Source organism: Ranitomeya imitator, chromosome 1 (assembly GCF_032444005.1).
Source record: "Ranitomeya imitator isolate aRanImi1 chromosome 1, aRanImi1.pri, whole genome shotgun sequence".
In the NCBI taxonomy this organism is placed as follows: domain Eukaryota; kingdom Metazoa; phylum Chordata; class Amphibia; order Anura; family Dendrobatidae; genus Ranitomeya; species Ranitomeya imitator.
The window spans coordinates 1,087,926,765-1,087,953,384 of record NC_091282.1 but is presented as its reverse complement, the minus strand read 5'-3'; the positions used below and the strand labels follow the sequence as shown (position 1 = coordinate 1,087,953,384).

At 41.3% G+C, this 26,620-nt stretch overlaps 1 protein-coding gene across 1 annotated transcript in view; it reads left to right on the top strand.

The window, feature by feature from the left end:
• ASB5 (ankyrin repeat and SOCS box containing 5) overlaps window positions 1-26,299 on the top strand; it is a 54,777-nt gene extending 28,478 nt beyond the window's left edge. Inside the window, exons 2-7 of the mRNA XM_069744262.1 lie at window positions 9,369-9,448; window positions 14,783-14,890; window positions 15,503-15,653; window positions 16,497-16,631; window positions 16,709-16,900; window positions 25,611-26,299. Of these exons, the coding sequence (XP_069600363.1) occupies window positions 9,369-9,448; window positions 14,783-14,890; window positions 15,503-15,653; window positions 16,497-16,631; window positions 16,709-16,900; window positions 25,611-25,756 (812 nt within the window). The 3' untranslated portion in view covers window positions 25,757-26,299. The remainder of the gene's footprint in view (window positions 1-9,368; window positions 9,449-14,782; window positions 14,891-15,502; window positions 15,654-16,496; window positions 16,632-16,708; window positions 16,901-25,610) is intronic.
• Window positions 26,300-26,620: the final 321 nt, after the last annotated feature.

Genomic DNA, 26,620 nt, shown 5'->3' with positions numbered 1-26,620 from the left:
TGCTGATGGAACAGGTGGAACCCAGAAATCCAGGAAAGACAAGTCACCCAGTACCATCAGTAACCACCAGAGGGAGCCCAAAAACAGAACTCACAACAGTACCCCCCCCTTGAGGAGGAGTCACCGAACCCTCACTAGAACCACCAGGGCGACCAGGATGAGCCCTATGAAAAGCGCGAACCAAATCATCAGCATGAACATCCGAGGCAACCACCCAAGAATTATCCTCCTGACCATAACCCTTCCACTTGACCAAATACTGGAGTTTCCGTCTGGAAACACGAGAATTCAAGATCTTCTCCACAACATACTCCAATTCTCCCTCCACCAGCACTGGAGCAGGAGGCTCAAGCGAAGGAACAACAGGTACCTCATACTTCCGCAACAACGACAGATGGAACACATTATGAATAGCAAACGATGCCGGGAGATCCAAACGAAACGACACAGGGTTAAGAATTTCCAAGATCCTATAGGGACCGATGAACCGAGGCTTGAACTTAGGAGAAGAGACCTTCATAGGAACAAAACGAGAAGACAACCACACCAAGTCACCAACAAGAAGTCGAGGACCCACGCGGCGACGGCGATTAGCAAACTGCTGAGCCTTCTCCTGGGACAACTTCAAATTGTCCACCACATGACTCCAAATCCGATGCAACCTATCCACCACCATGTCCACTCCAGGACAATCAGAAGGTTCCACCTGACCAGAGGAAAAACGAGGATGAAACCCCGAATTACAAAAGAAAGGAGAAACCAAGGTAGCAGAACTAGCCCGATTATTAAGGGCAAACTCGGCCAGCGGCAAAAAGGTAACCCAGTCATCCTGATCAGCAGAAACAAAACACCTTAAATAAGTTTCCAAGGTCTGATTAGTTCGTTCAGTCTGGCCATTCGTCTGAGGATGGAATGCAGACGAAAAGGACAAATCAATGCCCATCTTAGCACAGAACGTCCGCCAAAATCTAGACACAAACTGGGATCCCCTGTCAGAAACGATGTTCTCAGGAATCCCATGCAAACGAACCACATTCTGAAAAAACAGAGGGACCAACTCAGAGGAGGAAGGCAACTTAGGCAAGGGTACCAGATGAACCATTTTAGAAAAGCGATCACACACAACCCTGATGACGGACATTTTTTGAGAGACAGGGAGATCCGAAATAAAGTCCATGGAAATGTGCGTCCAAGGCCTCTTCGGGATAGGCAAAGGTGACAACAATCCACTGGCTCGAGAACAGCAAGGCTTAGCCCGAGCGCAAACCTCACAAGACTGCACAAAAGAACGCACATCCCTCGACAAGGAAGGCCACCAAAAAGACCTGGCCACCAAGTCTCTAGTACCAAATATTCCAGGATGACCTGCCAACGCAGAAGAATGGACCTCGGAGATGACTCTACTGGTCCAATTATCCGGAACAAACAGTCTCTCAGGCGGACAACGATCAGGTTTACCCGCCTGAAACTCCTGCAAAGCACGTCGCAAGTCTGGGGAGACAGCAGACAAAATCACCCCATCCCTAAGGATACCAGAGGGCTCAGAATTTCCAAGGGAGTCAGGCACAAAACTCCTAGAAAGAGCATCCGCCTTCACATTCTTTGAACCTGGCAGGTATGAAACCACAAAATTGAAACGAGAGAAAAACAGTGACCAACGAGCCTGTCTCGGATTCAGACGCCTGGCAGACTCAAGGTAAATCAAATTTTTGTGATCAGTCAAGACCACCACACGATGTCTAGCACCCTCTAGCCAATGACGCCACTCCTCAAATGCCCACTTCATGGCCAAAAGTTCCCGATTACCAACATCATAATTCCGCTCAGCCGGCGAAAACTTTCTAGAAAAAAACGCGCATGGCTTCATCACTGAGCCATCGGAGCTTCTCTGTGACAAAACCGCCCCCGCTCCAATCTCGGAAGCATCAACCTCAACCTGAAAAGGGAGCGAAACATCTGGCTGACGCAACACAGGAGCAGAAGAAAACCGGCGCTTAAGTTCCTGAAAGGCCTCCACAGCCGCAGGAGACCAATTAGCAACATCAGCACCCTTCTTAGTCAAATCCGTCAAAGGCTTAACAACACTAGAAAAATTAGTTATAAAACGACGATAGAAATTAGCAAAGCCCAAGAAATTCTGTAGACTCTTAAGAGATGTAGGCTGCGTCCAGTCACAAATAGCCTGAACCTTGACGGGATCCATCTCAATAGTAGAAGGGGAAAAAATATACCCCAAGAAAGAAATCTTCTGGACTCCAAAGAGACACTTTGAGCCTTTTACAAACAAGGAATTGGCCCGCAGGACCTGAAACACCTTCCTGACCTGCTGAACATGAGACTCCCAGTCATCAGAAAAAACCAAAATATCATCCAAATACACAATCATAAATTTATCCAGATATTCACGGAAAATATCGTGCATAAAGGACTGGAAGACTGAAGGAGCATTAGAAAGTCCAAAAGGCATTACCAAATACTCAAAATGGCCCTCAGGCGTATTAAATGCGGTTTTCCACTCATCACCTTGCTTTATTCGTATAAGATTATACGCACCCCGAAGATCAATCTTAGTGAACCATTTAGCCCCCTTAATGCGAGCAAACAAATCAGTCAACAATGGCAAAGGATACTGATATTTTACGGTAATCTTATTCAAAAGACGATAATCTATACAAGGCCTCAAGGAACCATCTTTTTTGGCCACGAAAAAAAAACCTGCTCCCAAAGGGGACAAAGATGGACGGATATGTCCCTTTTCCAAGGACTCCTTAACATAATCCCGCATAGCAGTATGCTCTGGCACTGACAGATTGAACAAACGACCTTTAGGAAATTTACTGCCTGGAATTAAATTTATAGCACAATCGCAATCCCTGTGAGGAGGAAGCGAACTGAGCTTAGGCTCCTCAAAAACATCCCGATAATAAGACAAAAACACAGGAATCTCAGAAGGAGTAGATGAAGCGATAGAAATCGGAGGTGCATCATCATGAACCCCCTGACAACCCCAGCTTAACACAGACATTGATTTCCAGTCAAGGACTGGATTATGAGTTTGTAACCATGGCAGACCAAGTACTAGAACATCATGCAAATTATACAGTACCAGGAAGCGAATCACCTCCTGATGAACGGGAGTCATACGCATGGTCACTTGTGTCCAGTACTGAGGTTTATTCATAGCCAAAGGTGTAGAGTCAATTCCCTTCAAAGGAATAGGGACTTCCAGAGGCTCCAGACTAAACCCACAGCGATTGGCAAATGACCAATCCATAAGACTCAGGGCAGCGCCTGAATCCACATAGGCATCGACGGAAATGGATGATAATGAACAAATCAGAGTCACAGACAGAATGAACTTAGACTGTAAAGTACTAATGGCAACAGACTTATCAACCTTTTATGTGCGTTTAGAGCATGCTGATATAACATGAGCTGAATCACCACAATAAAAGCACAACCCTTTTTTCCGCCTATACTTTTGCCGTTCACTTCTGGACTGAATTCTATCACATTGCATTATCTCAGGTGACGGTTCAGACGACACCGCCAAATGATGCACAGGTTTGCGCTCCCGTAAACGCCGATCAATCTGAACAGCCATAGTCATAGACTCATTCAGACCAGCAGGCGCAGGGAACCCCACCATAACATCTTTAATGGCCTCAGAAAGGCCATCTCTAAACTTTGCAGCCAGAGCGCACTCATTCCACTGAGTAAGCACCGACGACTTCCGAAATTTTTGACAATAAATTTCTGCTTCATCTTGCCCCTGAGAGAGGGCCAACAAAGCTTTTTCAGCCTGAATCTCTTGGTTAGGTTCCTCATAGAGCAAACCCAATGCCAGAAAAAATGCATCCGCATTAAGCAACGCAGGGTCCCCTGGTGCCAATGCAAATGCCCAATCCTGAGGGTCACCCCGCAGGAAAGATATAATTATCTTGACTTGCTGAGCAGGGTCTCCAGAGGAGCGAGATTTCAAAGAAAGAAACAACTTGCAATTGTTCCTAAAATTCAGAAAACGAGATCTATCTCCAGAAAAAAACTCTGGGACAGGAATTCTAGGTTCAGACATAGGAGCATGTACAACAAAATCCTGTATATTTTGAACCTTAGCGGCAAGATTATTCAGGCTGGAAGCCAAACTCTGGACGTCCATGATAAACAGCTGAGATCAGAGCCATTCAAAGATTAAGAGGAGGAGGAAGTAGCCAGGCTGCAATAAGGCTAGGCAGCAAACTCTGAGGGAAAGGGGAAAGAAAAAAAAAAAAAAAAACTTCCTCAGACTACTTATCCTCCTACTTCAGCCAATACAATTAACACTTTGTGGGCCGGTTATACTGTCATGATCCCAATGGCAGGGGATCACAAAAATGACAAGCACAGATAGAAACAAGCTCTAGGGCGATGGAACCTGAGCTGACCGCGACCCTGAACCTAACACACAAATAAAAGTAGCCGGGGAACGTGCCTACGATGATCCTAGACGTCTCGCTCCAGCCGAAGATCTAACTTCCCCTATCAGAAGAAACACAGACCTCTCTTGCCTCCAGAGAAATACCCCACAGCAAATAGCAGCCCCCCACATATAATGACGGTGAAATGAGAGGAAAGCACATACGTAGTATGAAAACAGTGTCAGCAAAATGAGGCCCGCTAAAGCTAGATAGCAGAGGATACAAAAGTGAACTGCGCGGTCAGCGAAAAACCCTTCAAAAAACCATCCTGAAATTACTTGAACTCATGTGCCAACTCATGGTACATGAAAAGCAATTTCAGCCCACTAGAGCAACCAGCAGCAGAGAATCACATATCTGCAGGCTGGACTAAAAACCAAATTAAGCAAAACACAAAACAGGAAAATCCAAACTTAGCTTGTCCAGAAGGTTCTAGGAGCAGGGAGCAGAGGTAACAAGACACACTGGATACATTGATAACCGGCGAGGAAATGCCAGCAAAGCCAGGTTAAATAGGAAACTCCCATATGCTGATGGAACAGGTGGAACCCAGAAACCCAGGAAAGACAAGTCACCCAGTACCATCAGTAACCACCAGAGGGAGCCCAAAAACAGAACTCACAACACAGATCTGTGCCTTGCCACAATTCTGTCTCTGAGCTCCTTGGCCAGTTCCTTTGACCTCATGATTCTCATTTGGTCTGACATGCACTGTGAGCTGTGAGGTCTTGTATAGATAGGTGTGTACCTTTCCAAATTAGGTCCTATCAGTCTAACTAAACACAGCTGGACTCCAATGAAGGAGTAGAACCATCTCAAGGAGGATCGCAAGGAAATGGACAGCATGTGACTTAAATATGAGTGTCTGAGCAAAGGGTCTGAATACATACAGTCATGGCCAAAAGTATTGACACCCCTGCAATTCTGTCAGCTAATACTCAGTTTCTTCCTGAAAATGATTGCAAACACAAATTATTTGGTATTATTATCTTCATTTAATTTGTCTTAAATGAAAAAGCACAAAAAGAATTGTCCTAAAGCCAAATTGGATATAATTCCACACCAAACATAAAAAAGGGGGTTGACAAAAGTATTGACACTGTTCGAAAAATCATGTGATGCTTCTCTAATTTGTGTAATTAACAGCACCTGTAACTTACCTGTGGCACCTAACAGGTGTTGGCAATAACTAAATCACACTTGCAGCCAGTTGACATGGATTAAAGTTGACTCAACCTCTGTCCTGTGTCCTTGTGTGCACCACATTGAGCATGGAGAAAAGAAAGAAGACCAAAGAACTGTAAGAGGACTTGAGAAACCAAATTGTGAGGATGCATGAGCAATCTCAAGGCTACAAGTCCATCTCCAAAGACCTGAATGTTCCTGTGTCTACCGTGCGCAGTGTCATCAAGAAGTTTAAAGCCCATGGCACTGTGGCTAACCTCCCTAGATGTGGACGGAAAAGAAAAATTGACAAGAGATTTCAACGCAAGATTGTGCGGATGTTGGATAAAGAACCTCGACTAACATCCAAACAAGTTCAAGCTGCCCTGCAGTCCAAGGGTACAACAGTGTCAACCCGTACTATCCGTCGGCGTCTGAATGAAAAGGGACTGTATGCTAGGAGATCCAGGAACACCCCACTTCTTACCCCGAGACATAAAAAAGCCAGGCTGGAGTTTGCCAAAACTTACCTGAAAAAGCCTAAAATGTTTTTGAAGAATGTTCTCTGCTCAGATGAGACAAAAGTAGAGCTTTTTGGGCAAAGGCATCAACATAGAGTTTACAGGAGAAAAAAAGAGGCATTCAAAGAAAAGATCACGGTCCCTACAGTCAAACATGGCAGAGGTTCCCTGATGTTTTGGGGTTGCTTTGCTGCCTCTGGCACTGGACTGCTTGACCGTGTGCATGGCATTATGAAGTCTGAAGATTACCAACAAATTTTGCAGCATAATGTAGGACACAGTGTGAGAAAGCTGGGTCTCCCTCAGAGGTCATGGGTCTTCCAGCAGGACAATGACCCAAAACACACTTCAAAAAGCACTAGAAAATGGTTTGAGAGAAAGCACTGGAGACTTCTAAGGTGGCCAGCAATGAGTCCAGACCTGAATCCCATAGAACACCTGTGGAGAGATCTAAAAATGGCAGTTTGGAGAAGGCGCCCTTCAAATATCAGGGACCTGGAGCAGTTTGCCAAAGAAGAATGGTCTAAAATTCCAGCAGAGCATTGTAAGAAACTCATTAATGGTTACCGGAAGTGGTTGGTCACAGTTATTTTGGCTAAAGGTTGTGCAACCAAGTATTAGGCTGAGGGTGCCAATACTTTTGTCTGGCCCATTTTTGGAGTTTTGTGTGAAATGATCAATGTTTTGCTTTTTGCTTCATTCTCTTTTGTGTTTCAAAGAAGCTTCCAGGGGTCTTCCCCATGCTGTTCCCATACCATTACAGTACTGTTTACATAGTTTTCAGCAATTTTTAGCCCCCTTCCATACCTCTGGTGTGGGAGGGGGGATGCCGGAAAAGTTCTCGAGTTTCCTATTGACTTCCATTATACTTGTTACTCTGATCAAGCACCCAAGCATTACAATTTTCTCAATTCGAGTAACAAGGATCCAAGCATTTTAGTGCTTGCTCATCACTAATTGTGTTGTTTAAGTGTTCCCTTTATTTTTTTTAGCAATATACAGTATATGCAGTTGAAACCAGAAGTTTTCATACATTATAAAAAAAGACACATATGCATGCTTTCTCAATATCTGACGTCAAATCAAAATAAACCTTTCCTGTTTTATGTCAATAAGGATTACCATAATTATTTGCCAAATGCCAGAATAATGAGCAAGAGAGAGAATGTTTTAAGACATTTTTATTGCTTACTGCAAAGTCAAAAATTTATATACATCTCATTAGTATTTGGTACCATTGCCCTTAAACTGAATGACTTGGGTCAAACATTTGGGATATCCTTCCAGAAGCTTCTCACAGTAGTTGGTCGGAATATGGGCTCATTCCATCTGACAAAACTGGTGTAACTGATCAGGTTTGTAGGTCGCATTGCTCGCACCTCCCTTTTCAGCTTTACCCATAAATTATCCGTAGGATTGAGATGAGGGCTTTGTGATGGCCACTCCAAAACATTGACTTTGTTATCCTTAAGCCACTTTCTTACCATTTTGGCTGTATGTTTCGGGTCATATTTCACTTGGAAGACCCATTTCCTCCCAAGCTTTAACTTCCTGGTTGATGTCTTGAGCTGTTGCTTCAGTATTGCCACACAATCTTCTTTTCTCATGATGCCATCTATTTTGTGAAGTACACCAGTCCCTCCTGCAACAAAACAACCCCCCAACATGATGCTGCCACCCCCCATGTTTCACAGTTGGGATGGTGTTCTTAAGCTTCCAAGTTTTTCTCTTTTTCCTTCAAACATAATGATGGTCATTATGCTCAAAAAGTTCAATTTTAGTTTCATCAGACCACAGGACATGTCTCTAAAAACTAAGGTCTTTGTTCCTGTGTGCATTTGCAAACATTAATCTGGCTTTTTTATGTTTCTTTTGGAGTAATGGCTTCTTTCTGGCAGAGAGACATTTCAGCCCATGTTGATACAGTACTCATTTTACTGTGGATATTGATACAATCTTACCATCTTCCACCATCATCACCACAAGGTCTTTTGCTTTTGTCCTTGGGTTGAGATGCACGTCAGACCAAAAAATGTTCATCTCTGGGACACCAAACCCTTCTGCTTCCTGAGTGGTATGATGACTGGACATTCCCATCTTGTTTGTACTTGCATATAATTGTTTTGTACAGATGAACGAGGCACCTTCAGGTATCTTGAAATTGTACCCAAGAATGAGTTAGACTTGTGCAAGTCCTCAATTCTCTTCCTGATATTTTGCCTGATTTCTTTAGACTTTGCTACACAAAGAAGCAGTGTGTTTCAGGTGTGCAATTAAAATACATCCACAGGTGTGTCTCTAATTAACTCAGGTAAGAAGCTTCCAAACACATGACAGCATCATATTGGCAGTCCAGAATTATTTAAAGGCATAGTAATCTTAGTGTATGTAAACTTTTGTCTCTCTCTCATTATTCTGGCATTTGGCAAATATTAATAATTATGGTAATCCTAATTGACCTAAAACGGGAAAGGTTTGTTCTGATTTCATGTCAGATATTGAGAAAAGCATGCATATGTGTCTTTTTATATAGTGTATGTAAACTTCTGGTTTCAACTGTGTTATTAAACGAGTACTGTAGTATGGAAACAGGCCCAGTAGCTCAAGTAATCCAAAATTCCTGAATGCGCAGTTATGCTAATAGGAGCTATCAAACGATGCCATAAAGTTGAGTTTATTCATAAGGGGAGCTCTCCTCATGCCCTGATGCTCACTCTGTATCAATGACTGATGCACACTGGTGACTTGGAGAGGCTCAAATTTGTCATTGCTCCATACCCATATTCTAGTTGCCACTATTCAAATCAGACAGGATGTGGGCAATGATGGGGAGAATGGTTTAGATTCATGCAATGTACAGAATGTCAAAGGCAATTACTTACAGGTACTTACCTACGCCATTTACTCCATCGTCTTCGGTAAATCTTATACGTCAGGTGTATATTTAATCTTGTATCTGTATTCATTCTATAAAGTGGAACAATGTATTTGTGATCAGCCTCAAAACACGATCTTGCACTTCAGCTTTATCAGTGGATACAGGTATCCCTCAGTATTTTTGTCATCATCATGTATGATGCAACTTGTAAGAAATTAGTATTTGTCTTCATATTTTCCTTTTGACATTCTATTGAATTAGCGATGCATTTGGCTACAGATCATAATACATTTTGTATTGATTTATTAAATAGTGGCACATTATTTCATATTGTGATGTTCTTTGTAGGATCATGGGCAGATCGATCACCACTACATGAAGCGGCGAGCCAGGGAAGGCTGCTTGCATTGAAAACCTTGCTTTCTCAAGTAGGTAAACATTTTTATCCTAATGGCTGCGACTGCGAGACATTTGTAGATGTCTCACTATCAGCACATGACATTTATTCCAATATTGTTATAATGTATGCATTTTGTTCCATCTGTTAACTTGTAAGATGCCACAGTCATTTTGTCATTCATGAAAAGTAGCAAGGACATATTAAAGGAGGTGGTGTATCTTCCAGTGAGATGAAACCTAAAAAAATTGTATCACAGGGTACTAAACTGAGTTTTAGATTGAGGTCATAATCACATGTGGATTCAGCACACACACAGAAGTACACAGACCATATATACCTACATATTCGTATTTAGACATATAGACCTGGCACAGACTTGGTCAGCATAGGGCCAACGTTCGAGAAATACAGTATGTGTAGTTACTTCTCTTATATAGCAACATAAGAACAAAAACACACAAAAGTGTATATATATATATATTCATTAAAATCATATGTTCCGTCTGGACACCTGCTACACTACTTAGATTTGGAACACGCTACACATGAACCATTTACACGTGATGCATTAATTTTCATGTGCCACTTGTATGCAAGACCAATATGGAGGTTTTGCCACTTACATACCTGACTCATGCACTTCTCCTACATTGCACAGGTACCAGTGCCAGGGCCGGCCAGCTGGCAATTCTGGCAAATGCCAGATGGGCTGTTACTGTCGGTGGACCGCTCAGTCTCCTTAGAGAAGTCCATCCAATGATTTAATATTTTGATCTTTGTGCTGCTGCTGTGCAGGGATCAACTACAGCACTATGCGTTGCCTCTACCCACTGTCCCATGTGATGTCCTCTTCCTTAAGCGCTAGATTTGGTGCATCTTAAGGGTATGCCATTTCTGGGGTGGCTGAGGGATGTTGTTATTAGTCTGGGAGGGGACCAATATTCATGGTCCCTTCCTAGCCTATTAATATCAGCATGTAGCTGTCTGCCTAGCCTTTGCTGGTTTTTCATTATAGAGGGACCCCATGTCATTTTGTTTTAATGGGGTACCCCATTTTAATAACCAGTAAAGGCTACAAGCTGTGAGCTGATAATAATAGCCCGGTAAGCTCCATGTTTATTACCCCCTTCCCAGGCTATAAATATTAGCCCCTAGCTGTTGGCTTTACTTCAGCTGGTCATCTTATTCTGAGAAGTCGGGTTGTGAATTTACTGTACTCAACTGATGAAATATCAGGTTTCCTATGAGATGGGCGCAAAAAATCTCACGACACACGCATGGTCCATGGGCCGTGCAATTTTTTTCTTTCACCCATTGATTTCCCCTGGGAGATCTCAATCAATATATGCGGCCACTCACAGTATACTGTATTTTGTTTTCTCAGCACAATCTGAGCTGAGAAAAAAAATTGCAGATGAGCACTGAATCACTGAATTACATTAGTCAAAGTGCAATCATATTTTCTATTGTGCAATAGGGGGGGGGCGGGAATTCATCCTATGTTTTAGATAAGGGTGTATCTAGTTAACAGTCTTTTCTTGCGTCACTCACAAAAGAGGCATATAATATATTGATGTCTCTAGTGTTCACTGTGCCCACTTAGTCTCCTTGTGGAGGGTTCATACTGAGTGGCACTTTTTGATTTACAAATAGCCCTGTGACACTTTATTTGGTTATGGACCACTGATTTTTTTATTTAACCCTTAACGCCACAGCCATAACTTTTTTATTTTTCAATCAATATGTCCATGTTAGGGCTTGTTTTTTGCAGGACGAGTTGTACTTTTGAACAACACTATTGGTTTTACCATGTCGTGTACTCCAAAACGGGAAAAAAAATTCCAATTGTGGTGAAATTGCAAAAAAGTGCAATTCCACAACTATTTTTTAACTTCTGTTTTACAATCTTCACCAAACTAAAACTGTCCTGCTATTATGATTCTCCAGGTCATTACAAGTTCATAGATACCAAGCATGTATAGTTTTTTTTTTATTTAAATGGTGGAAAAAAAAATAAAGTTTGTTAAAAAAAAAGAAAAAAAAACTGCTCTATTTTCCAAGACCCGTAGCGTCTCCATTTTTCATGATCTGGGTGAAGGCTTATTTTTTATTTTTTGTGTGCCGAGCTGACATTTTTAATGATACCATTTTGGTGTGGATATGATCTCTTGATCACCCATTATTGCATTTTATTGCAATGTTGTGGCAACCAGGAAAAGGTAATTCTGGCGTTTTGATTTTTTTTTGCTTCGCCGTTTACTGATCGGATTAATTCTTTTTATAGCTTGATGGATCGGGTGATTCTTTAGGTGGCGATACCAAATATGTGTATATTTTATTTTTGTCTGTTTTATTTTGAATGGAGCGAATGGGGGGTGATTTGAACTTTTATATACATATTTTTCTAATATTTTTTTTTTTTACTTTTTGCATGCTTCAATAGTCTCCAAGGGAGACTAGAAGCTGCGATAACCCGATCGCCTCTGCTACACACAGGCGATGATCAGATCGCCAGTATGTAGCAGAAATGCTCAATTGCTATGAGCGGCTATAAGCGCTGATCACTGGGTGGCGCTCATAGCGATGCGGCAATGACAACCATAGAGGTCTGCTGACCCATCGGTGACCCGTGATCATGTGACGGGTCACCGATGGGCGGGATTAGTGATGCGCTCCATCACATTAAATGCTGCTGTCAGCGGGATTTAATGGGTTAACAGCTGCGGGTGGATGTTCAAGACAGCTGACATGTGCCAGGAAAGGTGTGGGCTCAGCGCCAGAGCCCACATCAAAGGGAGGGACATGACATGTGCCGTTCTAGTACGGCGCATGTTGTAAAGGGGTTAATAATGGTCATGATTGGTATTGGCACCAATCGCGCCCATTTAGTTACAGCCATCTGTCAGTCAGTGGCAGAGACACGGTTACACTCAGCGCTCACTATGCACAGAACAGTGACTGAAACTGTGCCAGCACCACCCCTATGACTGAAAGAGCAGGGCGGCTGGGGGGGAATAAAGGTCGCTTTTCAAAGTAAGTCTATGAGCGCCTCGTTCTGGCTCTCATAGACTCACAATAAGAGCTTATGACTGTTACTTCTGACTTGCGGTCAGTCAAAAGTTGAGGTCACAAAATGGCATCTTGGGACTGTAGCGGCGCTGATTAACAGTGGAGACAGCAACCGGTAAATATAATACTATGGTATGGGACCTTAGATTGGTAGCACCACTCCAACTCCACTCCAAAAAAATGCTGGAGCTGAGCTTTAACTGCACAACAAGTGGGCCGGTGTGCTCTCAAATGCCAGGGCTGAAGTTCAGTCCCAGTCCACACCTGGATGCCACCTACATAAGCCACAAGCACTATGCCACACTCCACTCAAACCCTGGATACATGTCACACTGACTACCCCAATAGATGCTGATAAAATTACAGGTAGCCATGCCCAGGTTTTAAGAAAACTGTTGAATTGTAAGTTATATCTGCCTACTCCATATAGCAGATTTTACATAAGGCATGATCGGCCAGTGCAGCCATATTGGGTGAACCTTCTGAATTGCTATCTCAAAAATGTTAGTAGTTTTGTCAGTATGTTCTATCAGTAGAGTATGGAATTAGATTAACTTTGGATTTAACCTCTTCACTGCCATTTACCAATTAGAATTGTTACTACTAAACACCTCAGAATCTAATATATAATTGCCTAGAATACTACTTCCTGCAATTTGTGCCAACTTCCTGTCCGGAGCTAATGTCCGGAGCTAATGTCCGGAGCTAATGTCCGGAGATAAGTGACGTCATCAGTGTCCAGTGTCTGATTGGTTGCCGCCTGCTGCGAGTGACCAATCAGAAACGCGCCGTACTGTGACACACTCCGCCCGCCATTTTGGTGTGATTTTTAAATTTTTACCTCACAGCAAGTTTCTACTGCGTGGAGGCGGGCCCAGTGACGTTGCTCTTCAAGCTCCTGCCGAATTTCGTCAAAAAATGATAATACCATTTACCAAAACTATATATATTTAGTTGTGAAGTGGTTCAGTGACATTTTCACACCAATTTTGAACTTTTGTTTGGTGTTTTCTCCATATACTGCCTATTATTCACTGACTGTTATACTGAGAGACTGCCATTTATTAACCTCTTCTTTGCCACATTGGGTATATTGCTCTATTATTTGCCACATAAGGACATTGTCCATTATTGCCCAGCAATTTCTTAAATAACAAGAATTGTCAAGAGCTGGTAAGTGCAGCCATTTTTTGTTCTTTCTTACTATTATTTATTAATTGTATTATTCTTACATTTGAATAAATAAAGTATATATGGATTCTAGACTCCCGATTCTTTAGAATCGGGCTGCCATCTAGTCTAATATATAATTGCCTAGAATACTACTTCCTGCAATTTGTGCCAACTTCCGTGGCTTTGTCCGGAGCTAATGTCCAGAGCTAATGTCCGGAGCTAATGTCCGGAGCTAATGTCCGGAGATTAATTGCCTAGAATACTACTTCCTGCAATTTGTGCCAACTTCCGTGGCTTTGTTCGGAGCTAATGTCCGGAGCTAATGTCCGGAGCTAATGTGCGGAGATAATGTCCGGAGCTAATGTCCGGAGCTAATGTCCGGAGCTAATGTCCGGAGATAAGTGACGTCAACAGTGTCCAGTGTCTGATTGGTTGCCGCCTGCTGCGAGCGACCAATCAGAAATGTGCCGTACTGTGACACACTCTGCCCGCCATTTTGGTGTGATTTTTGAATTTTTACCTCACAGCAAGTTTCTACTGCGTGGAGGCGGGCCCAGTGATGTTGCTCTTCAAGCTCCTGCCGAATTTCGTCAAAAAAATGATAATACCATTTACCAAAACTATATATATTTAGTTGTGAAGTGGTTCAGTGACATTTTCACACCAATTTTGAACTTTTGTTTGGTGTTTTCTCCATATACTGCCTATTATTTTTGTTCTTTCTTACTATTATTTATTAATTGTATTATTCTTACATTTGAATAAATAAAGTATATATGGATTCTAGACTCCCGATTCTTTAGAATCAGGCTGCCATCTAGTATATCATAAATGTACTGGCATGCTGGGCAGTTTTTGCAACTCACTCATGGTATTCTTTGCCACAGCTGATTGATCTTTCCATCGCTTCAGTAAAAAAACCATAACACACGACACAGATTTGATTTTACACTATACCCCACAGTCTTTACACTAGCCCCTCAGTTTCCTTGCCGATAATAGCTTGATTTGTGCTGATGTTTTTTTACATTGGGATGTGATTATGTGTCAAATACTGTAGCTGAATATTCCGTGTTCTCTGTAGGTACTTTGACTAAAATATCCAATTTCTTACAATTAGGGTTACAATGTGAACACCTTAACTATTGATCATGTGACTCCACTACATGAAGCTTGCTTGGGAGATCATGTTGGATGTGCTCGGACACTTCTGGAGGCTGGAGCAAATGTAAGCGTTACTATACTATAGAGATAGGGAATTCCAGCTCACGGCTGTCACATTACTCTGAGACCCAGGGCACGGGTCAACGTCTCAGCCGGGACGTGTCTATGTTGGTAAAGGATCCAGCTCCATGGATATGCAATCTTCTTTATTAAGTAAGCAAATACAAAGTGAATGACCTGGCTAAAAACATCTGTGTTTCAGGTGCCCATAGCACTCTTAAACATGATGTTGAACTTCAGTTACCGATGCACCTTTATAGGTCTCTGCACTGGTAACTCAAGTTCAACATCATGATTAAGGGAGCTATGAGCACGATAAACACGGAGATGTTTTTAACCAGGTCATCCACTTTGTATTTACTTGCTTAATAAAGAATATTGAATGTCCATGGAGCTGGATCTCTAGTTACTATACCAATGGAGAGCAGATCTATGCTGAATGCATCGAGTACAGATAGCACTGTATGTTGGTGACAGCTCACTGCTGGCTGTCTCTACACATCCGACATTACACTACACATATAGTATCAGGCAATTGGAAAAAAAGGAATTTGGCTTAAGAGGTCACGGCAAATGTTCAACTTGTCTATCCAAGAAATTTTGTGATCTATTTTAGGTGAATGCTACAACTATTGATGGAGTGACTCCTTTATTTAATGCATGTTCAAGAGGCAGCGCTAATTGTGTAGAACTTCTTTTGGAGTATGGTGCAAAGGCGCAGCTAGAGACATGTCTCCCTTCACCTGCTCATGAGGCATCAAGTAAAGGTAATTATTAAATAAAATGATTTTTGAGTAAATTGTTGTATTAAAAAAAAAGATTCTTGAGCTTTAACATACAGTAATTCTCTGTCATTTCAAGCTACAGTAGTTTACAGTAGTTTACTAACTAATAAAACAATCTTACAGATATAGTTAGATAGTTAGATAGATGATAGATGTCATTGAGATATATAAATCCGTGCTTTGCGTGTGTAGCTAACTGTACATGTATTTAGTTAATAATTAGTTAATTTAGTTAATTAAATAAAAGAATAATATGGCGTGGGGGTCCCTCTAATTTTTCTTAACCAGCTGAGGGAAAGCTGACTGCTTGGGGCTGATGTTTATAGTCTGGGAAGGGGTAATAAATATGGAGCTTCCCTGGCTATTAATCAGTTCACAGCTGTCTACTTAGTCTTTACTAGTTATAAGAAGTAGTGACCCCCCCCCAAAAAAAAATGACATGGGGTCCCACCTATAATTAATAACTAGCAAAGGATAGGCAGATGGCTGCGGGCTGATATTAATAGCCTAGGAAGGGGACATGGATATTGGCCCCTTCCCAGACAAAGAAGATCAGCCCTCAGCCAACCCAGAAATGGTATATCCATTAGATCCACCAATTCTGGAGCTTATCCTAAGCTCCTGCCAAGTGGAGTAATAGTAATAAATATATATATATATATATATATATATATATATATGTATGTATACACACACATTTTCCAATATACATCATACTTTATCTACAACTGAGGAGTCTCTGGTTCAGATGCTACAAAGACATTTTTGGATATATTCGAAGTTTAGGGATGTTATCGGCTTTTCTGAATGTGAATTCATTCGCAGGTCACAGTGACTGTCTAGAAGTATTGATTTCCTGGGGTATAGATGTGGACCAAGACATTCCTCATTTAGGCTCGCCTCTTTACGTAGCTTGTAAAGGACAGCATTTAGCTTGTGTAAGAAAACTTTTATATGCAGGTCAGTACTTGGCGAATGTATTGATTTTTATATGTGTAATGTTGGAAATATATAGTAAAGTTGATCTGATCCCCTAGGTGCTAATGTACAGCATGGCAGGCATTTGGACACCCCATTACATGCGGCAGCTCAGCAGTCTAATACAGATATTGTAAGTTTACTGCTCGATTTTGGAGCTGATATCAGTGCAAAAAACACAGATTGCAAGCGCCCAGTAGATGTAGCTGCTGCAAGGAGTCCAGTGGAAAGGCACCTTCTTCAATACGAGGGTAAGCATGTGGATTACTGCTGCTAGTTTTACTGTGGCCTGTTTACCTTGTAACTTATACACACCTGAAGAATAGACATTACAGTTTTCAGATGTTTTACCTGGTTTATGTCAGCCTTTGTACAAACCATAGCAGGCTTTAAGCACTGGCTGCAAAATGGCACATTTCTTGGGACATTTCTGCTGCTGTTACCCATTATGGGTAGAAATTCTACTGTCTGAAAAATCTGGAAATTTAATATATGTATATACACTTTGTGCAGACTTATTAGGCAATTTGTAGTTTTGAAGATTAATTTTATTAGTGAACATCTACAGTTCTGTCAGTTGATCCAAATGGTTAATAAACCTCTATTTTTAAGTATTTAAGAAAGCAAAAGTGAGGTTTTGTCTTTCTTGGGTATGCAAAATTATTGGGCAACCATTCATGTGCAGAATTATTATGCAATTAAATCAAGCACGTAAATTTTCCCATATGAGTTGTTTATTTTCATCTGTGATAATAATAACAAAATAATTCAAAATGTACAAAATACTTTTCTGACATTTCAAAAAAATATATAGGTGATGACCAATATAGCCACTATTCTTTTCAATAAAAGTCATAAGCCGTGCATCCTGGAGTCTGTCTGTTTCTTGAGCTTTTGACGACCAACTTTTTTGGCAGCACCAACCACAGTCCCCAGACACTAGTCAGAGAGCTGACTGTTTCCCTTCACTGTAAATCTCCCATTTAACAAGAGCCCACAAGTTCTCAATAGGGTTTAGGGCAAGTGAGGAAGGGGCCATGTCATTATTCTTTCATCTTCAAGGCCTTTACTGGCAGCCAGGCAGTGCAGTTCATCGATGCATGTGATGGAGCATTGTCCTACATGATAATCATGGTTTTCTTGAAAGATTCAGACTTTTTCCTGTGCCACGACTTGAAGAGTGTCTTCTAAAAACTGGCAGTAGGTTTGTGAGTTGATCTTGAGTCCATCCCCAACCCCCAAAAAGTCCAACTAGCTAATCTTTAATAATACCAACCCATAGCAGTACCCCACCTTTACCTCGCTGGCATGTGAGATGAACTGCAGATCTGTACCCATTACTAATCCAGCTATGGGCTCACCCATCCGGTCCGTCAAGAGTCAATCTATTCTCATTAGTCCATAAAACATTTGAAAAATCAGTCTTCAGATTTTTTTGACCCAGTCTTGATGTTTCAACTTCTGTATGTTGTTAAGTAGTAGTCAGGTTTCAGCCCTCCTCACATTGGCCATATTTGTTAGAAATTAACACCTTGTTTTGATTTTCTTGGCACTCCAGGGAGTTTGCAGTTCTGTAATATGACAGCACATAATGGCTTCCTGATCACTTAATGATTGATTATTCTCAGATCTCTGGCAGTTAAAGAAAGTATTTTTTTTATCAACATGTTTCTTGCGACCCTGTTGTCTATTTGGAAGAAAAGTTTGGATGGTTCTGTGATCACGCCGCAAGCAGGTGTCTCTGAACAGTACTACGATGTACCACAAGTACCAGAGTCTGCTAAATCTTTCTGAAGGTCTTTTGTAGTCAAACAGGGGTTCTCGTTTGTCCCTCTAGCAATCCTAAGAGCAGTTCTCACTGAAATTTTGCTTGGTCTTCCAGACCTTATCTTGACCTTCACTGTTCCTATTTACTGCCATTTCTTAATTACATTTCAAACTGAGGAAAGGGCAACTTGAAAATGCTTTGCTTTCTTCTTATAGTCTTCTCCTGCTTTGTGGGCCTCCACCATTTTAATTTTCAGAATGCTAGTCAGCTGCTTAGAAAAACACATAGCTGCGGTTTTTGGCATAAAGTTAGAGAAGGCTGGGTTTTTATAAGCTGGAAAATTTGCATCACTTGTTTTTTCAAGATGATGATAATGAACAAGCCATAACCATAAAGGGCTAATTAAGGTCAAAACCTTGGCCAATGTTATCAGAGGACCAAATCTCAAAGGGTGACCAAACTTTTTCATTGACCCATTTTCCTTTTATAATTTTTAAAATGTAAAAAAAAACAACAATTCTTTTTTCTGTCTAAAATACAAAGGAAATGTGTCATCTTTAACTTTAGGCTTTTTAGAGATCATTTCATCTTCAACTTGCTTAACTGTTCACAATAAGGCCGGCGTCACACTAGCGAGTTTTACGGACATATGAGCACATAAAATACGTCCGTAAAACACGCATTACACACGGCCCAATGATTCTCTATGCCCCAGCTCCTATCAGCCGTATTTCACTGATCCGTATTATACGGCTTTCTACGGCCATAGAAAATCTCAGCATGCTGCGTTTGTCACCGTATTGCGCAAAAAATACGTCAATGAAAGTCTATGGGTGCGAGAAAAATACGGATTACACACGGACCAGCAGTGTGACTTGCGAGAAATACACAGCGGTGCTAGCGAGAAAAGCCGGCAATTCAGTGCGGTGTACAGTAACATCACACTGACAGCTTACAATAGAATAGGTAGAATAAATGTGTACACATAGAATAGGTATATATATATATATATATATATATATATATATATATATATATATATATATATATATATATATATATATGTCATTGAGACACATATATATATATATATATATATATATTAATATTTCATCCAGCGCGAGATAGCTTTAAAGCCGGTAATTCAATTGCCGGCTTTTGCGATCTCCTTCCTAAACCCGACATTATATGAGACATGGTTTACATACAGTAAACCATCTCATATCCCCATTTTTTTGCATATTCCACACTACTAATGTTAGCAGTGTGTATGTGCAAAATTTTGGCGCTCTAGCTATTAAAGGGTTAAATGGCGGAAAAATTGTCGTGGGCTCCTGCGCAATTTTCTCCACCAGAGTAGTAAAGCCAGTGACTGAGGGCAGATATTAATAGCCTGGAGAGGGTCCATGGTTATTGGCCCCCCCCTGGCTAAAAACATCTGCCCCCCAGCCAACCCAGAAAAGGCACATCTGGAAGATGCGCCTATTCTGGCACTTGGCCACTCTCTTCCCATTCCCGTGTAGCGGTGGGATATGGGGTAATGAAGGGTTAATGTCACCTTGCTATTGTAAGGTGACATTAAGCCATATTAATAATGGAGAGGCGTCAATTATGACACCTATCCATTATTAATCCAGTTGTATGAAATGGTTAAAAAACACACACACACACACACACATGATTACAAAGTCTTTTAATGAAATAAAGACACAGGTTGTTGTAATATTTTATTAGACTCTTAATCCACCTGAAGACCCTCGCTCTGTAACAAAGGAAAAATAAAAAAACAACAATATCTCATACCTTCCAATGATCTGTCATATCCCACGATGTAAATCCATCTGAAGGGGTTAAATTATTTTACAGGCAGGAGCTCTGCCATAATGCAGCTGTGCTCCTGCCTGTAAAACCCCAGCGAATGAATGGAAAGTAGGTCAATGACCTGTAGTTACCTTCATTCGCGGTGATGCACTCTCTGCTGGTTGTCCCCATATGACCTCGAGGCTGGGAAAATATTCTGAAAAGTTCCCACGCTCGAGGTCATATGAGGACATCCAGCAGAGGGCGCATCACCGCGAATGAAGGTAACAGGGATCACAGCCTCACAATATATATATCTCAAGATGGAGGGGAGCCAGGTCCAAATCTTGCACCTGGGCCCATCAGACTCTAGTTATGCCACTGGTTAGGCCAAGTTAACATGTTATATATTTAGTGCAAATTGTATATGCTGATATTCCACACGAAAAATCCACAGCATTTTACAGAAAAGTGGATGAGTTTTAATTTAATCTCATTCACATGTTCCCTTTTTTCTTTTTTTGTTGCACTTTTTAATCTGCAGCATATCGTTTTTTGTGAGGAAATTCACCTTTTCAGTGCAGACTTTACCCATTCACTTCAATGGGGACCCTAAATCCGCAAGCTAATCCGCTGGCTGGACATTATATTCTTGCATTTTTGCTGCATTTCTGGAACAACAATATTGCGCCTAAAAATGCACTAAATATCCTCTGATTTTAGATGCATATCCGCAGCAGATTTCAGTTTAGAAATCGGAGTGTAAAATCTTCACCAAATACACAATGTAGACATCTAATGTGGTGTAATTAATTATTTGTATTAAATGTCCATTTGGGGGTCTGTATGTAGGGGAGACAGGGCAAAAGCTTAGAACAAGGATGAATTCTCACCGCCACACAATAAGAGAAAAAAGAATGGATCTACCAACGGATCTACCTCTGGCAAAACATTTTTGTATACCAGATCACAGCACAACGGACATGAGATTACTTGTATTAAAGGGTAATTTCAAATCTCAGAGAGACAAAAAAAAGTCTGGGAGTATAAACTCATGACAAACTTTGACACTCTCATTGCAGGAATGAATGTGTGATATGGATTTATGTCTTTATACATCACTTAAGGAATTTGCTCATCAGACTTTGTGGGGGCATCACAACACAGAACCACACCTTAATCAGAGGACAAAAAAACATTCACACTCCTTATCTATGAACTGTTCCAATATTTATGGACACAACTGTTTATCACTCTCCCATAATGATAGCTCTGCTTCACGTCACCTGTCTTATCTATGGCATTATTTCTGTGCTGTGTTGTGCATAAATATGTGATTCTTCAGATTTTGTTTTTGTCTTTGCCTGATGAAGAGACCTGAGCAGTCTTGAAAGCTTGCAATTTGTTAGCATCTTTTCAGTCTGCCATTAACCCCTTAATCCCATATGACGTACTATCCCGTCGAGGTGCCCTGGGACTTAATTCCCAGTGACGGGATAGTATGTCATAAGCGATCGGCCGCGCTCACGGGGGGAGCGCGGCCGATCGCGGCCGGGTGTCAGCTGCCTATCGCAGCTGACATCCGGCACTATGTGCCAGGAGCGGTCACGGACCGCTCCCGGCACATTAACCCCCGGCACACCGCGATCAAACATGATCGCGATGTGCCGGCGGTATAGGGAAGCTTCCCGCAGGGAGGGGGCTCCCTGCGGGCTTCCCTGAGCCCCCCGCAGCAACGCGATGTGATCGCGTTGCTGCGAGGGTCTTACCTCCCTCCCTGCCTGCTCCAGACCCGGATCCAATATGGCCACGGCATCCGGGTCCTGCAGGGAGGGAGGTGGCTTCACAGAAGCCTGCTCAGAGCAGGCACTGTGAAGCAGCCTGCACTTCTCTCAGATCGGTGATCTGACAGAGTGATGTGCAAACTGTCAGATCATCGATCTGTGATGTACCCCCCTGGGGCAAAGTAAAAAAGTAAAAAAAAAATGTCCAAATGTGTAAAAAAAAATTAAAAAAAATATTCCAAAATAATGAAAAAAAAAAAATATTATTCCCATAAATACATTTCTTTATCTAAATAAAAAAAAACAATAAAAGTACACATATTTAGTATCACCGCGTCCGTAACGACCCGACCTATAAAACTGGCCCACTAGTTAACCCCTTCAGTAAACACCGTAAGAAAAAAAAAAAAGCGAGGCAAAAAACAACGCTTTATTATCATACCGCCGAACAAAAAGTGGAATAACACGCGATCAAAAAGACAGATATAAATAACCTTGGTACCGCTGAAACCGTCATCTTGTCCCGCAAAAAACGAGCCACCAAACAGCATGATCAGCAAAAAAATAAAAAAGTTATAGTCCTCAGAATAAAGCGATGCAAAAATAATTATTTTTTCTATAAAATAGTTTTTATCGTATAAAAGCGCCAAAACATAAAAAAATAATATAAATGAGGTGTCGCTGTAATCGTACTGACCCAAAGAGTAAAACTGCTTTATCAATTTTACCAAACGCGGAACGGTATAAACGCCTCCCCCAAAAGAAATTCATGAATAGGTGGTTTTTGGTGGTTTTTGGTCATTCTGCCTCACAAAAATCGGAATAAAAAGCGATAAAAAAATGTGACGTGCTCAAAAGTGTTACCAATAAAAACGTCAACTCGTTCCGCAAAAAACAAGACCTCACATGACTCTGTGGACCAAAATATGGAAAATCTATAATCTCAAAATGTGGTAACGCAAAAAATATTTTTTGCAATAAAAAGCGTCTTTCAGTGTGTGACGGCTGCCAATCATAAAAATCCGCTAAAAAACTCGCTATAAAAGTAAATCAAACCCCCCTTCATCACCCCCTTAGTTAGGGAAAAATAAAAAAAATGTATTTATTTCCATTTTCCCATTAGGGCTAGGGTTAGGGCTAGGGTTAGGGTTGGGGCTAGGGTTAGGGCTAGGGTTAGGGTTAGGTCTAGGGTTAGGGCTGGGGCTAGGGTTAGGGCTAGGGTTAGGGTTAGGGCTAGGGTTAGGGCTAGGGTTACAGTTAGGGTTGGGGCTAAAGTTACGGTTAGGGTTTAGATTACATTTACGGTTGGGAATAGGGTTGGGATTGGGGTTAGGGGAGTGTCAGGGTTAGAGGTGTGGTTAGGGTTACTGTTGGGATTAGGGTTAGGGGTGTGTTTGGATTAGGGTTTCAGTTATAATTGGGGGGTTTCCACTGTTTAGGCACATCAGGGGCTCTCCAAACGCGACATGGCGTCCGATCTCAATTCCAGCCAATTCTGCGTTGAAAAAGTAAAGCAGTGCTCCTTCACTTCCGAGCTCTCCCGTGTGCCCAAACAGGGGTTTACCCCAACATATGGGGTATCAGCGTACTCAGGACAAATAGGACAACAACCTTTGGGGTCCAATTTCTCCTGTTACCCTTGGGAAAATACAAATCTGGGGGCTAAAAAATAATTTTTGTGGAAAAAAAAAGATTTTTTATTTTCACGGCTCTGCGTTATAAACTGTAGTGAAACACTTGGGGGTTCAAAGTTCTTACAACACATCTAGATAAGTTCCTTGGGGGGTCTAGTTTCCAAAATGGGGTCACTTGTGGGGGGCTTCTACTGTTTAGGTACAGTAGGGGCTCTGCAAACGCAATGTGACGCCTGCAGACCATTCCATCTAAGTCTGCATTCCAAATGGCGCTCCTTCCCTTCCGAGCCCTTCCATGCGTCCAAACGGTGGTTCCCCCCCACATATAGGGTATCAGCGCACTCAGGACAAATTGGACAACAACTTTTGGGGTCCAATTTCTCCTGTTACCCTCGGGAAAATACAAAACTGGGGGCTGAAAAATAATTTTTGTGGGAAAAAATTTTTGTTTTATTTTTACGGCTCTGCATTATAAACTTCTGTGAAGCCCTTGGTGGGTCAAAGCGCTCAAAACACATCTAGATAAGTTCCTTAGGGGGTCTACTTTCCAAAATGGTGTCACTTGTGGGGGGTTTCAATGTTTAGGCACATCAGTGGCTCTCCAAACGCAACATGGGGTCCCATCTCAATTCCTGTCAATTTTGCATTGAAAAGTCAAACGGCGCTACTTCCCTTCCGAGCTCTCCCATGCGCCCAAACAGTGGTTTACCCCCACATATGGGGTATCAGCGTACTCAGGACAAATTGTACAACAACTTTTGGGGTCCAATTTCTTCTCACCCTTGGGAAAATAAAAAATTGGGGGCAAAAATATAATTTTTGTGAAAAAATATGATTTTTTATTTTTACGGTTCTGCATTATAAACTTCTGTGAAGCACTTGGTGGGTCAAAGTGCTCACCACACCTCTAGATAAGTTCCTTAGGGGGTCTACTTTCCAAAATGGTGTCACTTGTGGGGGGTTTCAATGTTTAGGCACATCAGGGGCTCCCCAAACGCAACATGGCGTCCCATCTCAATTCCAGTCAATTTTGCATTGAAAAGTCAAATGGCGCTCCTTCGCTTCCGAGCTCTGTCATGCGCCCAAACAGTGGTTTACCCCCACATATGGGGTATCGGCGTACTCAGGACAAATTGTACAACAACTTTTGTGGTCCATTTTCTCCTGTTACCCTTGGTAAAATAAAACAAATTGGAGCTGAAGTAAATTTTTTGTGAAAAAAAGTTAAATGTTCATTTTTATTTAAACATTCCAAAAATTCCTGTGAAGCACCAGAAGGGTAAATAAACTTCTTGAATATGGTTTTGAGCACCTTGAGGGGTGCAGTTTTTAGAATGGTGTCACACTTGGGTATTTTCTATCATATAGTCCCCTCAAAATGACTTCAAATGAGATGTGGTCGCTAAAAAAAAATGGTGTTGTAAAAATGAGAAATTGCTGGTCAACTTTTAACCCTTATAACTCCCTAACAAAAAAAAATTTTGGTTCCAAAATTGTGCTGATGTAAAGTAGACATGTGGGAAATGTTACTTATTAAGTATTTTGTGTGACATATCTCTGTGATTTAATTGCATAACATTCAAAGTTGGAAAATTGCGAAATTTTCAAAATTTTCGCCAAATTTCAGTTTTTTTCACAAATAAACGCAGGTAATATCAAAGAAATTTTACCACTATCATGAAGTACAATACGTCTTGAGAAAACAGTGTCAGAATCACTGGGATCCGTTGAAGCGTTCCAGAGTTATAACCTCATAAAGGGACAGTGGTCAGAATTGTAAAAATTGGCCATTAACGTGCAAACCACCCTTGGGGCTTAAGGGGTTAAAAGTTATCAACCACTGAGGACTCACAATTCTAAATACTGAACAATGTTAGACACATTGGATCTAGAAAGTAATTATTGTGAATGTACATTTAGTCTTTAATAAAATACAAAGTTTCTTGCTAAACTCTCCATTTCTACTTCCATTTAGCAAATCCATGTTCACTCTGTCAGCTCTGCAGACTCCGTATCCGGAAATGCATCGGACAGTCGAGATTACACCTTATTCCAAGCCTTCAGTTGCCAACTATCCTGAAAAACTTCTTACAGTATCGAGAAAGTATACGGAACTTTTAATAGTTGTTGTTTTGTCCAGTATATTGTAAAAATGACGTTCGTGAAATAAGACACTAAGTAAAGACTGTTCATTTACCTCTCACAAAAATAACACACTTGAAATTTTAAAGGGACATTTTTTAGTTTAGCTGGAATGAATTCACTTTATTACTGACAATAATAAATGACATCACAGCCAAAACTTCACAACAAAACTTCTTTGTAAAATTTGAGGATTAACAATAGATTTTATAATGTAAAAAAAAATAACCCTGAAAAATTGAAGATTTCTCTATTCAGTCCAAATCTGTTACTTCACTCAATTAAACCAAACAATTGACCAACTGAAAGAAAAAACCTCCCATGATGGACTCTTTTGGGAGCGAAAGAGATGATGCCCTGTAACTTGGTCACCGGAACAAAATCTCATCAGTCTCTGCTGGAACCCTCCTGGGAATAGAATGGGTGAATATACCTTCTTTCATTCTGTTTCTCCATCCTTTGCTTGTGAATTTTTCTTTTTATGATTGGATAACCCTTTAAAGGGAACCTGTCAGCAGGATTGTGCCCAGTAACATACAGTGTAAAATCAGTGCTGTTATACTGATTAAAATGATACCTTGGTTGATGAAATCCGTCTTGTGGTTGTTGTTTAATCTTTATTTTCAGTTTTTAGTTAAAGGGAACCTGTCACCCCCAAAATCGAAGGTGAGCTAAGCCCACCAGCATCAGGGGCTTATCTACAGCATTCTGGAATGCTGTAGCTAAGCCCCCGATGTATCCTGAAAGATGAGAAAAAGCGGTTAGATTATACTCACCCAGGGGCGGTCCCGGTCCGATGGGTGTCGCGGTCCGGTCCGGCGCCTCCTATCTTCATCAGATGAA